General features: G+C 39.6%; 1 protein-coding gene across 3 annotated transcripts in view; it reads left to right on the forward strand.

Annotated features, from left to right (window-relative positions):
* Positions 1–14,736, forward strand: part of Wwp2 (WW domain containing E3 ubiquitin protein ligase 2) — a 137,533-nt gene that overhangs the window by 17,715 nt on the left and 105,082 nt on the right. For all 3 annotated transcript variants that reach the window (XM_076838410.1, XM_076838411.1, XM_076838412.1), the window contains 2 exons: positions 4,465–4,612; positions 4,924–5,045. In XM_076838410.1, the coding sequence (XP_076694525.1) occupies positions 4,465–4,612; positions 4,924–5,045 (270 nt within the window). The remainder of the gene's footprint in view (positions 1–4,464; positions 4,613–4,923; positions 5,046–14,736) is intronic.

Genomic DNA, 14,736 nt, shown 5'->3' on the forward strand with positions numbered 1-14,736 from the left:
TACTTGGAACCTCTTGAAAGGTAATAGGCCAAATATTATCATGGTGCCTTTCTGATAGTATTTTTTTCTTTTTGCAGTGCTAATGATTGAACCCAGGGCTTTGTGCATGCTAGACAAGTGTTCTACCACTGAGCCATAGCCCCAACCTTCTAATAACCTTTTGAGGGTATAAATTTTTGCATTGTTTTTTTTTTTTTTTTTTTTTGTATTTGTAATGGGAATGAACTCCATACCTCAAGCATACTAGACAGGTGCTCTCTCTACCATTGAGTACAACCTAAATGAAGATGTGAAGCTAGCATTTATATTTCATGAAACATTTAGTAACCTTTCTACATAAACTTGCTCAAATCTTGAGGCTTTTATTCTGACATATCTTTTGTGTATGTGTTTTTGTGTCCTGGAGATCGAACTCAGGGGTGCTCTACCACTGAGGGACATCCCCAGCCCTTTTAATTTTTTATTTTTAGTCAGGGTCTTGCTAAGTTGCAGATGTTTACCTTGAACTTGTGAACCTCCTGCCTCAGTCTCCCAGGTACTTGGGATTACAGTCACATATCACCATGCTTGGCTATTCTGGCATGTCTTGTAAGAACAAGAAACATTCAAAACATAATCCCACCAATAGCTATAAATTATAGAGGGGAAAAAAGTATCTTTGTACAAGTGGGATTTGACAGACTCTGTGCTAACCAAAGGCCAAACTTAGCATCTCCAGTGGGAGGATAACCTAATGTAAATAAGAGGTACAAAATGAACCTGTGTAATATCCTTGAGGCAGATGTCTACAGTGAGAGGCCAGGGTGTACCTCAGTGATAGAACACTTGCTCTAAGCATGTGTGAGGCCCCAGGTTCCATCCCTGGTTTATAAAATAAGCAAACAAAAAAATATACACTGTGGAAAGGATCATAAAAATGAAAATTTTGGCATATTCTACAAAATATCTAGTCAAGTCTTTAAAAATAATCAAGGGGGTGCTGGAATTGTAGTTCAGTGGTAGATTGCTTGTCTAGCATGTGTGAAGCCCTGAGTTCAATCCTGTCACAGGAAAAAAAAAATCATTGTGATGGAAAAGAAGGGAGGGCATTGTAGATTATAAAACATTAAAAAAGACAAGAGCCAAGTGTAATTCGTGTGTCTTGATTGGATCTTGGATTGGGAAAACTGGTTGTAAAACTGCTTGGAAGAATTGGGGGAAAATTTGGATATGGTATGGCTCTCATGACAGAAAGAGTGATTAAATTTTTTTAGGTATGATAATGGTGTTGTGGTTAGGTGGGAGAATGTTCTTATTAGGAGTTGGCATTCTGAATGTATTTAGGGCTGATCCAAGATAATGTCTATAACTTCCTTTCAAATAAAGTATGGATATATATATGTATATATACCAACCTACACATGGACATAGATGCCTTGTTTCTGTAACTTGTCCAATAAGGGTAGCCTTTGAAGTCACAAAGAATCATTTACGTTTTTATTAAAATTAAGTAAAATTTAAAATTCATAGCTGTCACACCAGCCATCTTTCAAGCTCTCAATAGCTACATGCATGTCATGGAAGTGCATCAACTGGTGGAATGTTTCAGCCATCAGGGAACTTCTTTTGAATGGTGCTGACACAGACCATATAGAAATAGAACAAAAGCAAATGTGGCAAAATGGTAACAGTTGGGGAAGGGTAGCCAAATATTTATTCTATTCTTTCAATTTTTCTGTGGATTAGAAACTTCCAAATGAATCTCCCAAATACAACATGTGATCTCAGGGCCTGGACCAGAAAAACAAAAACTTTGTTTTTTTGCTGTGATGGACATTGATAGGACAGTTGTAACAATTTTAATAAGTTCTGTATAGGAATTAATGATATCATAAAAATGTTAAGTTTCCCAAATTTGGTCATTGTTGTTCTATTAGTTATGTTAGAAAATGTTCTTGTTCTTAACTAGGTGCGGTGGCAGACGCCTGTAATCCCAGCAGCTTGGGAGGTTGAGGCAGGAGGATCAAGAGTTCAAAGCCAGCCTCAGCAAATTAGCGAGGCTCTAAGCAACTCACTGAGACCCTGTCTCTAAATAAAATACAAACAAAGGCTGGGGATGTGGCTCAGTGGTTAAACACCCCTGGGCTCAATCCCCAGTCCTCTCAAAAAAGAAAATGTCCTTGTTCTTAGGAAATATGCTCTGTAGTATTTAGGAGTAAAGGAATACTTCTGCTACTTACAAAGTTTCAGGAAAAATTGCTTATAAGCAAGGTAAGAGAAAGGAGTTGTAAGGCACATATAGAAATAGTCAATGGTTAACTCTGAGGGATGGTTTAGAGGAATTATTTGTATTTTTCCTGCAAACTTCTGTAATCTGAATTTATGTCAAAATCTTAAAAAACTTAGGGAAAAAAGGCTAGAGGATAGAAAAAGACACATCAGGATAGAGTTGAAAGATTTTGGATAAGTTATTTCACTTCCTTGAATCTCAGTTGGTTAAATTGTGAAATAAAAGGCTTGTAAATCTCTTTAAAATCATAAAGAGATTGTCAGCCAGGCACACAGCTAATCCCAGTGACTTGGGAGGCTGAGGCAGGAGGATCACAAGTTCAAGGCTGACTTCAGCAATTTAGTGAGGCCCTAAACAACTTGGTGATAGCCTCTCTCAAAAACTAAAAAGGACTAGGGATATAGTTCAGTGGCAGAGCCCCCGTGGGTTCAGTACCAAAAACAAAACAAAAAGATTATTTAGCTTTACAAATCCCTAGTACTAAAACCAAACCAAAACAAAAAGATTATTTAGCTCAAAATTACAAGACTCTAATTAATTATATTAAACTATTGCCTTTTTTTTTTTTTTTTTTTTTTTGGTAAAGGCACGCAGAGCTGATCTCTCACCACCAGGTGGCCTCAGCCAACCTTGGGCTGTGAGTAACTGCTGCGTGTTCTTACTCTGGGTCCTGCTTAAGTGCTGCAAACCTGGATTCCTAGTACCACCCCCTGTTGCTTCTGAATCTTAGCCACAGCTGGGCTTTTTTATTGTTGTTGTTTGTTTGTTTCTTGCTTCCTCCTTGCTGTTCCTTTTGGATCTGGGGAAGAATTATAGCTAAAAACAACCTGGTGGTCCATCTGAACTTTTTAAAATTGTAGGTTTTTATGGGGACTGCCACCTCTCTAAAGTCTCTGGGAGAAAGATTTGCTAACGCAGTTCAAGCAAAGGTGATCTTGTTGTCATGGGCGAAGAACATCATCGTGTCTTCTATTCTGGGGCACAGGATGGAAGGCTGTGACTGGGTTTCATCCTAGTGACCTGGAGCTCCCACCATGGGTCCTACTTGTTAGCAGACGTGTGCTCCTGGGAATAGCACTTGCTTGGCTTTGTGCTCTGGGAGTCTTTGGCTTACTGGTGCCAAGTGAACACCAGAAATGCTGCCACATGAAGGCTGTGAACACAAGAGGAAATGCAGATGGCCAAACAGCACATGGAAAAAAATTCAACCTCACTAGTAATTTTAGAACAGCAGTAAGACAGATAAGCAAAGTCTGGCAAGGACACACAGTGTGGTGTGGAGTCAGACTGGCTGGGTGTACATTCTGGCCCTTGCTCCATGCATATGTAGCCTAAGGTAGTGACCTTGCTTCTCAAGCCCATTTTCTCCTGGGTGTAGTGGGGGCGATGATATATTCTCTGCTTCATGGGTTTGTTTTGAAGATTCAGTTAATCAATGTGTGCATACCAGAATGTCTGTAATAAGTGCTCATTAAATCTTAGCTATTATCTTCAAGTTATTATTCTTTAATGTGTATCATTTGCAAAGAGTCAAAAAAAATAGTACTTAGTGCTTGGCAGCAAAATGGATATGCTCACATAGCCCTGCTGAGAGGCTTCATGGTTTACCCCTTAGGAAAGATTTGAGCAGTTTTAAGAACTTTAAATTTTTTTCATATCGTTTGGGGGATGCTCAGGGATACATGCAAATATATGCATTTTTGGTATCTTTTCCAGGGCAAAAAACTGAAAGCAATGTTTTCAACATTGAAGAAACACTTAATATATCCATAAAATGGGCTTATGTTACAGCCATTTAAAATAGATTAGGGGCTATAAATGAGTGATAGAGCACCTGCCTAGTATGTGGAAGGCGCTGGGTTTTTTTGATCCCTAGCACTGCAGAGGAAAAAAAAGGTTTTGGAAAGAAAAGAATATTTAAAGAATTGGGTAAATAAAAATCTGGAAGAATTACCAATGATAAATTGGTAATGATAATTATCTTAGTGGTTTCGGGTTAGGAGTGATTTTTTTTTTTTTTTTAGGCGTCATATTTTTTTAGTATGCTCATATTTATTTGAAAAGCTTATTTGGAATCAGAACAAAACAAAATTTAGTTTTTTAAAAAACAGCCATAAAGAGCCAGAACATCTGCCACAGGGGGGCATCTGGGAGCCCTCTGACTCACTTTGACTTTTTCTTCCTCTCCCGTCCAGTGGTGTCAGCAAAGCCCAAGGTGCACAATCGTCAACCTCGAATTAACTCCTACGTGGAAGTGGCGGTGGATGGACTCCCCAGTGAGACCAAGAAAACTGGCAAGCGCATTGGGAGCTCTGAGCTTCTCTGGAACGAGATCATCATTTTGTAAGAGAAAGTCGCTTGATTTGAAAAGGGAAGCGTGAAGGTGCTCCGAGGGGTGCAGGGATTCTAGGTTCCTATGTAGCCTTAAGGCTCTTCTGCCCTTGGTCCCCAGAGTGCCTCTGTCCAGGTGTTTCTACCTCATCGAGCTCACAGAGTGTTCATTATTAGCTCATTGTTTGGGGGAAAGGGTGTGTGTGAGTGTCTTCCTCCTTTGTCCCCCCAAAATGTTAGCAGTATAGCTGGGTTGTTTTCTTCTAAGTTATGGGAGTGACTGAACTTGCTCAGATGTGACGAATCAGGTATTTGTTTTTCAGGAATGTCACAGCCCAGAGTCATTTAGATTTGAAGGTCTGGAGCTGCCATACCCTGAGAAATGAACTGCTAGGCACCGCCTCTGTCAACCTCTCCAATGTCCTGAAGAACAATGGAGGCAAAAGTACGTATGACACGGGTGACAGACGTGATTCATTTGTGGGCTGGGGAGGACATGGCAGGTAAACGTGGTGACACACTTCCCTCCAGGACCCAGGGGCTGCGGTGGTTCTGCCCTTTTGGATGCTGTCCATGGAGTTTTAGGAAGGCTGAGAGCTCCTTTCTTCTTCTACTGGGGTTCAGCCTTCTCTGCCCAGGGCCTCTGGTCATGGGATGTGGTGCCATGTCCCCTGATCCTTCCTGTGGAGTGAAGACTCCTACCTCTGCTCCTCTTCTGCTTAGACGTGTGAGATGTTGAGTTAAATTGTCAAAAGCCTCTAGCCTAAATCATTGCTTTTCTCAGCTGAGCCCAGAACAGAACAAGGGAGCTGTGTGTGTGTGTGCGCAAGTGTGTGCGTACAGGTGCATGCTAGCGTGCATGTGTGTACATGTATGGATGTGTGTGTGTTCAGGACAGTGTTACATATGGTGTCCTGTGCTTAGTAGGTGCTCAGGAGATGGTGAGATGTGATGGCAGCTCCGTCTTAATTATCGAAGGTGCCTCTGCTGCCTAGTCTTATAAATCCTCACGTCTATTCCTTGCTGTTTGTGGTCATTGGCGTAACACGCGCCTGTGGCCGTTGGACCCTCCCTCATAAAGCCTCTATTCAGAGCAGTACCATATGTGGCAACTGAATGCCTCAGAAAGAAAGACTCCTTTTTCTCTTGATGTCTGCTGTCTAGAAAATATTTTCGGAGAGCAGATTCAGCCCAGGAGGGCTGTCGGGGTGGGAGTGTTGAGTTCCAGGGAGAGCATTGCATTAATTCAAGAGTCTTTTCTTTTGGAGCCCGTCCTTTCTGCTGGGCCACTTGAGAGGCATTTGCACCTCCTCTGGTCTTTTCCTTTCTGCTGGGCATGTAGAAATGTGGTGAACCTTCTCTGGTCTGAGAAATTGGCTAGGATCAGAGATGTGCCTCTGGTTTGCTCCTTCAGGGAGCTCCCCATGCTGCATCTTCTGAGTTGACCTTTACTTTCCAGACCCTAGCCTGCTCTTTGTGATTTTTTTTTTTTTTTTTACTAGCAGTTTTTTTTCTTTTTTTTTTTTTATTGATTGTTCAAAACATTACAAAGCTCTTGACATATCATATTTCATACATTAGATTCAAGTGGGTTATGAACTCCCATTTTTACCCCAAATACAGATTGCAGAATCACATCGGTTACACATCCACATTTTTACATAATGGCATATTAGTAACTGTTGTATTCTGCTACCTTTCCTATCCTCTACTATCCCCCCTCCCCTCCCCTCCCATCTTCTCTCTCTACCCCATCTACTGTAATTCATTTCTCTCCTTGTTTTTTTTTTTTTCCCCATTCCCCTCATAACCTCTTATATGTAATTTTGTATAACAATGAGGGTCTCCTTCCATTTCCATGCAATTTCCCTTTTCTTTCCCTTTCCCTCCCACCTCATGTCTCTGTTTAATGTTAATCTTTTCTTCCTGCTCTTCCTCCCTGCTCTGTTCTTAGTTGCTCTCATTATATCAAAGAAGACATTTGGCATTTGTTTTTTAGGGATTGGCTAGCTTCACTTAGCATAATCTGCTCTAATGCCATCCATTTCCCTGCAAATTCCATGATTTTGTCATTTTTTAGTGCTGTGTAATACTCCATTGTGTATAAATGCCACATTTTTTTTATCCATTCATCTATTGAAGGGCATCTGGGTTGGTTCCACAGTCTAGCTATTGTGAATTGTGCTGCTATGAACATCGATGTGGCAGTATCCCTGTAGTACACTCTTTTAAGGTCTTCAGGGAATAGTCCGAGAAGGGCAATAGCTGGATCAAAATGGTGGTTCCATTCCCAGCTTTCCCAGGAATCTCCATACTGCTTTCCAAATTAGCTGCACCAATTTGCAGTCCCACCAGCAATGTAGAAGAGTACCCTTTTCCCCACATCCTCGCCAGCACTTATTGTTGTTTGACTTCATAATGGCTGCCAATCTTACTGGAGTGAGATGGTATCTTAGGGTGGTTTTGATTTGCATTTCTCTGACTGCTAGAGATGGTGAGCATTTTTTCATGTACTTGTTGATTGATTGTATGTCCTCCTCTGAGAAGTGTCTGTTCAGGTCCTTGGCCCATTTGTTGATTGGGTTATTTGTTATCTTATTGTTTAATTTTTTGAGTTCTTTGTATACTCTGGATATTAGGGCTCTATCTGAAGTGTGGGGAGTAAAAATTTGTTCCCATGATGTAGGCTCCCTGTTTACCTCTCTTATTGTTTCTCTTGGTGAGAAAAAACTTTTTAGTGTAAGTAAGTCCCATTTGTTGATTCTTGTTATTAACTCTTGTGCTATGGGTGTCCTATTAAGGAATTTGGAGCCCGACCCCACAATATGTAGATTGGAGCGAACTTTTTCTTCTATCAGACGCAGAGTCTCTGATTTGATATCAAGCTCCTTGATCCATTTTGAGTTAACTCTTCTGCATGGCGAGAGGAGGGGATTCAGTTTCATTTTGTTGCATATGGATTTCCAGTTTTCCCAGCACCATTTGTTGAAGATGCTATCCTTCCTCCATTGCATGCTTTTAGCCCCTTTATCAAATATAATATAGTTGTAACTTTGTGGATTAGTCTTTGTGTCCTCTATTCTGTACCATTGGTCCACCCGCCTATTTTGGTACCAGTACCATGCTGTTTCTGTTACTATTGCTCTGTAGTATAGTTTGAAATCTGATATCGCTTTGCCGCCTGATTCACACTTCCTGCTAAGAGTTGCTTTTGCTATTCTGGGTCTTTTATTTTTCCATATGAATTTCATGATTGCTTTATCTATTTCTACAAGAAATGCCATTGGGATTTTGATTGGCATTGCATTAAACCTATAGAGAACTTTTGGTAATATCGCCATTTTGACGATGTTAGTTCTGCCTATCCATGAACAGGGTATATTTTTCCATCTTCTAAGATCTTCTTGTATTTCTCTCTTTAGGGTTCTGTAGTTTTCATTGTATAAATCTTTCACCTCTTTTGTTAGGTTGATTCCCAAGTATTTTATGTTTTTTTGAGGATATTGTGAATGGGATGTTTTTCCTCATTTCCATTTCAGAAGTTTTGTCGCTGATATATAGAAATGCCTTTGATTTATGCATGTTGATTTTGTATCCTGCCACTTTGCTGAATTCATTTATTAGTTCTAGTAGTTTCTTTGTAGACCCTTTTGGGTCTTCTAGGTATGGAATCATGTCTTCCGCAAATAGTGATAATTTAAGTTCTTCTTTTCCTATTTTTATGCCTTTAATTTCTTTCGTCTGTCTAATTGCTCTGGCCAGTGTTTCAAGAACTATATTGAATAGAAGTGGTGATAGAGGGCATCCCTGTCTTGTTCCAGATTTTAGAGGGAATGCCTTCAATTTTTCTCCATTCAGAATGATGCTAGCCTGAGGCTTAGCATAGATAGCTTTTACAATGTTGAGGTAAGTTCCTGTTATACCTAGTTTTTATAATGTTTTGAACATAAAGGGATGCTGTAATTTGTCGAATGCTATTTCTGCGTCTATCAAAATGATCATATGGTTCTTATCTTTAAGTCTATTGATGTGGTGAATAACATTTATTGATTTCCGTATATTGAACCATCCTTGCATCCCAGGGATGAATCCTACTTGATCATGGTGCACAATTTTTTTGATGTGTTTTTGTATCCGATTTGCCAGAATTTTATTGAGGATTTTTGCATCTAGGTTCATTAGAGATATTGGTCTGTAGTTTTCTTTCTTTGAGGTGTCTTTGTCTGGTTTAGGAATCAGGGTGATGTTGGCCTCATAGAATGAATTTGGAAGAGCTCCCTCTTTTTCTATTTCCTGGAATAACTTGAAAAGTATTGGTATTAGTTCTTCTTTAAAGGTTTTGTAAAACTCTGCTGTATACCCATCCGGTCCTGGGCTTTTCTTGGTTGGTAGTCTTTTGATTGCTTCTTCTATTTCATCCATTGATATTGGTCTGTTCAAATTGTGTGTATCCTCCTAACTCAGTCTGGGCAAATCATATGACTTAAGAAATTTATCGATGTCTTCACTATCTTCTATTTTATTGGAATATAGGTTTTCAAAATAATTCCTAATTATCTTCTGTATTTCTGTAGTATCTGTTGTGATATTGCCTTTTTCATCCTGTATGTTAGTAATCTGAGTTCTCTCTCTTCTTCTCTTTGTTAGCATGGCTAAGGGTCTGTCTATCTTATTTATTTTTTCGAAGAACCAACTTTTAGTTTTGTCAATTTTTTCAATAGTTTCTTTTGTTTCCATTTCGTTGATTTCCGCTCTGATTTTAATTATTCCTTGCCTTCTGCTACATTTGCTGTTGTTTTGCTCTTCCTTTTCTAGGGCTTTGAGATGAAGTGTGAACTCATTTATTTGTTGGTTTTTTCTTTTTTTGAGGAATGACCTCCAGGCGATGAATTTCCCTCTTAAAACTGCTTTCATTGTGTCCCATAGATTCCGATATGTTGTGTCTGTATTTTCATTTATCTCTAAGAATTTTTTGATTTCCTCCTTTATGTCTTCTGTAACCCATTGATCATTCAATAACATATTGTTCATTTTCCATGTGATGTAGGATTTTTCCTTCCTTCTTTTATCATTGATTTCCAGTTTCATTCCATTATGACCAGATAAAATGCATGGTATTATCTCCACCCCTTTATATTTACTGAGGGTTGCCCTATGGCATAATATATGGTCTATTTTTGAGAAGGATCCATGTGCTGCTGAGAAAAAAGTATATCCACTTGATGATGTTTGATATATTCTATATATGTCAGTTAAGTCTAGGTTATTGATTGTGATATTGAGTTCTATAGTTTCTTTATTCAACTTTTGTTTGGAGGATCTGTCCAATGGTGAGAGAGGTGTGTTGAAGTCACCCATAATTATTATGTTGTCGTCTATTTGATTCTTAAACTTGAGGAGAGTTTGTTTTATGAACGTCGCAGCACCATTATTTGGTGTATTGATAATTGTTATGTCTTGTTGGTGAATGGTTCCTTTTAACAGTATATAATAACCTTCTTTATCCCTTTTGATTAACTTAGTCTTGAAGTCGATTTTATTTGATATGAGGATGGCCACCCCTGCTTGCTTACGAGGACCGTGTGCATGGTATATTTTTTCCCACACCTTTTACCTTCAGCCTGTGTATGTCTTTTCCAATCAGATGTGTCTCCTGGAGGCAGCATATTGGTGGATTTGTTTTTTTAATCCATGTTACCAGCCTGTGTTGCTTTATTGGAGAGTTTAAGCCATTAATGTTTAGAGTTACTATTGATATATGGTTTGTACTTCCTGCCATGTTTGATTATTTATCTTTTTTTTAAAATTTAGTTTGTTTCTCCATGATTAGCTTTCTCCCCACCCTCTGTCTTTACTGAGGTACTTCCCACTGTTGGTTTTGGTTATTGTTTTTCATTTCTTCCTCGTGTAGTGTTTTGCTCAAGATGCTTTGCAATGCTGGTTTTCTGGCTGCAAATTCTTTTAACTTTTGTTTATCATGATAGATTTTTATTTCGTTGTCATACCTGAAGCTTAATTTTGCAGGATACAAAATTCTTGGTTGGCATCCATTGTCTTTCAGTGTTTGAAATACGTTGTTCCAGGATCTTCTCACTTTCAGCATCTGTGATGAAAAATCCGTTGTTAACCTTATTGGTTTACCCCTGAATGTAATCTGCCTCCTTTCTCTTGTAGCTTTTAATATTTTCTTTTTGTTCTGTATATTGGATATCTTCATAACAATGTGTCTTGGCGTTGGTCTACTGTGATTTTGTATGCTCGGTGTCCTGTATGCATCTACAATTTGTATATCCGTTTCCTTTTTTATTTCTGGAAAGTTTTCTATAATTATTTCATTCAGCAGATTGCTTATTCCCTTGGTTTGAACCTCTATACCTTTCTCTATCCCGATGACTCTTAACTTTGTTTTTTTTATGTTATCCCATATCTCTTGGATGTTTTTCTCGTGATTTTTTACCAGCCTTTCTGAGTTGGCTAGACTCTTTTCAAGATGATATATTTTGTCTTCATTATCTGATGTTCTGGCTTCTACTTGCTCCATTCTGTTAGTGATACTCTCATTTGAGTTTTTAATTTGGTTTATAGTTTCCTGCATTTCTAGAATTATTGTTTGATTTTTTTTATAATCTCTATCTCCTGATAAAGATGCTTAACTTCTTCTTTTATCTGTTTATGTAATTCATTTTCAATGTGTTCTTTCACTGTTTGAATTTGCTGTCTCATATCCTCTTTAAGGTTCCTCTGTCTAAGGTATTCCTTGAGTTCTTTATTTTACCATTTTTCTGATGCCTCTAGGTTCTCCTGAATAATTAGGCTGTCCTGCATTGTTTGTACTCCTTTTCTTCCTTGCTTTTTCATGCTGCTCATGTTACTTCTTGTTCTGTTTGACTGCTGAGTTACTGTTTACTCCTATAAATTTATTTGATGCTTGGGAGGAAAGGTATTAGAAGGGAAGGGAAGAAGTCACTAAAGAGAATGAGGGTAGGCAGGTAGAATTCAAAGAAGAGGGGGAATAAGGAAATTGAAAAGAAATGAAAGGACAGAAGAAAAAAATAGAAAACAAAAAAGAAAAAAAAGTTAAAAAAATATAATCAAAAAAAGAAAAATTAAAATTAAAAAAAAAAACAAAAAATGTTTTAAAAAAAATTTAAAAAATAAAAAAAAATGAAAATGAAAAAAAAAAAACCCCAAAATTTAATAAATGCAGTCTTAGAGTTTGATTAACTTCTCTTCTAGTAGGTGGAGCTGTGCCCACTGGGCCAAGCTTCTCCTCTCAATACGTGGGAACCAATCACTGTGCAGCAGCTCCTCCTCCCAGACTGGGTGGGTCTCCAATCCTGAGTGCCTAGGGCCTTCTCTTGTGTCTGGTCACTTCCCCACTTTTCCTCAAGCCAGGCCCCGCTCACCGGTGACGCTCACCACAATACTGGCTACACACCACGTCTGCTGCTCCCGGGAGCCCTATTTTCTTGAACGACTGGGCACACTCTCCCTGTTTGCCATTCCCTCAGACCCTAAGTTTGTGGAGCTTGGGGCTGAGAACCCTCAGCGAATTTTGCCTGCCCTCCGGTAGCCACACCCCGGGGAGCTGGTGCAAGAGACCTCAGTTGTCAGCACTGGTGGGAGCAGTAGCTGGGAGTTCCGCGCTGCGGGTCCCGCGCCACTCCTGATTCCCTCGGTCTGGCTATCACGCTCACAGGAGAGCTGGGAGGGGCCCTTAAGGTTTCCCCGCTGTGTGGAGAGGGAGGGCTAGGGGGTTACACACCTGTCGCCGCTGGTTTCAATGAAGTTATCTCCTCCGCCACCTTCTGGTGACGTCAGTTCTCTGCCATGGTGGTATCCCATGCAAATGGCGACAGTTCGTTTCCTTTGCCGGGTGACCAATGCAACGGGTGGGTCCTGACTTCCTCTCCCAAGCCCCATCTCAATCCTGTGGCCACTGCCTATGAAGGCTCGGTTGGTAATAACCTCCGCAGGTTCAGAAGGGCTGACTAGTTGTTTCAGCGGGATCGTTTAGTGCTGAGTCACCTGGGTTTGTCTGCGAGACGCAGGTGAACGGGAGCTTGAATTCAGCCGATCTGGGCTCGGTGTGTGTTCTGAGAGGCCCAGACTGTTCGCCCCAGATCCACGTCAGCTCAGCATTGCCTAGTGATCCTGAGCAAACAGCCTTTAGACGGTTTACGACTCCCTATGCCCGCGCAGCTGAAGCGGTCAGAGACTTGATCTCTCCGCGCCTGCCGCCATGTTCTCCACCAGCAGCCCCAACAGCAGGGCTGCCACCCTAACGGACAAGCGGCTCATGGCTCCTCCTCGTCCTCTCCGGGTGCGCCCGACTGCCGTCTCGAAGGCGGGTCAGGGGCAAGTCCCCAGAGCGGTGGGCAGATGGGTTAACTCCAGCCGGGAGCCGGCGTGCTTGCAGGCTGGGCCAGCAGCAAGCTAACCAGGAGGTGGGACGCCTTTGTGATTTGATTATCAAGGAATTATCATTATTATGTTATTCGGAAATATACTTGTGAATATTCTCACATTAGGATGTAGCACTAGCACGATTGGTCTTTTCTTTCCTTTTTTGTTTGTCCAGTCAACATTCCTCAAAAAAAATTTTTTTTTTTTTTTTTTTGTGGTGCTGGGGATTAAACCCAGGGCCTCATGCATACCTTAAGCATGGCAACTAGTGATAATTATTGTTAATATATATATTTGGGTGTATGTGTATGATACTAGGGATTTACCCTGGGGGAATTCTACCACTGAGCTATATTCCCAACCCTTTTAAACTTTTTTATTTTGAGATAGGGTTTTCGTAAGTTGCTGAGGCTGGCCTTGAAGTTGCCATCCTCCTGTCTCAGCCTCTCGAAGTGATGGGATCACAAGTATGCACTGCTGCACCCAGTTTATTGTGAATATTATGATATGTGTACCCCTTTTGGGCTTTTTATTTCTTTGCATGAATGTGTATTAGTATTTATGACATCAGAGAAACAAAGCATTGAGATTATACACAAACATATTGTATTGCAACATGCCTTTTCTCTTTCAAATGTATCCCTATTTATGTTACTATATTTATTTATTTAAAATTTTCTTTTTTTTTTAAACTTTATTTATTTATATGTGGTGCTCAGGATCAAACCCAGAGCCTTGCACGTGCGAGGTGAGGGCTGTACTGCCGAGCCATAACCCAACCCCATGTATTTATTTTTAATTGTGATTAAAATCTCTCTTCGTAATCATTTTTAGTTTGCAGTTGGGTGGCATTAAGCACATTGACTCGATGTGCCACCATGACCACCATCCATTGGCAGAACTCTTTCTCACATTATTAAAAAACTTAAACTTGCCTCCATTAAATAAACTTTGCTCCCCATTCTCTCTTTCCCTGGCTACCTCTATTCCACTAAAATCTCTATAAATTTTGTATTCTAGGTACCTCTTATAAGTGGGTACTTTACAGTATTTTCTTTTTGTGACAGGCTTATTTTATCAGCTGAATGTCCTTGAGTCTTAATCACGTTTTGCCTGATATATCAAAATTCTCTCCTTTTAAGGCAAAATGATATTCCACTGTATGGCTATACAGCACTTTGTTTATCTGCCCATCTGTTGATGGGCACTTGTGTTGCTTTTGACTATTGTGAATAATGCTGTTGTGAACATTGCTGCAAATATCCCTTCAAGTCCCTGCTTTCAATTATTGTGGCTACATACCAGAAGTGGAATTGTTGGATCTCGCGTTACTTCTCTTGTTGTTGTTGTTAGTAATAGTATTACAGTGGTAGGGATTGAATCCAGGGCTTTGTGTGTGCTAGGAAGTTTTCTACCACTGAAGTATATCCCTGGCCCTTGTTTTTAATTTTTTGAGGAACTCCTATATTGTTATTCATACCTATTGCATCATAAAAATATATCAGCATAGTTTTAATTATTTTTATAAAGCCCAGTTTTTGATGATTGCTTAGTAGTAGTCTGTCATATAGTTGTGAAAATACAAAGTTGAATGTCAGTAGTTTTTGATATTTATATCAAAATATTTATATAAACTTACAAGTTTATAAATCTTTGTGCTCATTGTTTAAGTTTACTTGGGATAAAATATTGAATATGGACTTGCCAGGTTTAAACAGTTTTCAAGGTTT

Source organism: Callospermophilus lateralis, chromosome 18 (genome assembly GCF_048772815.1).
Source record: "Callospermophilus lateralis isolate mCalLat2 chromosome 18, mCalLat2.hap1, whole genome shotgun sequence".
NCBI lineage: Eukaryota > Metazoa > Chordata > Mammalia > Rodentia > Sciuridae > Callospermophilus > Callospermophilus lateralis.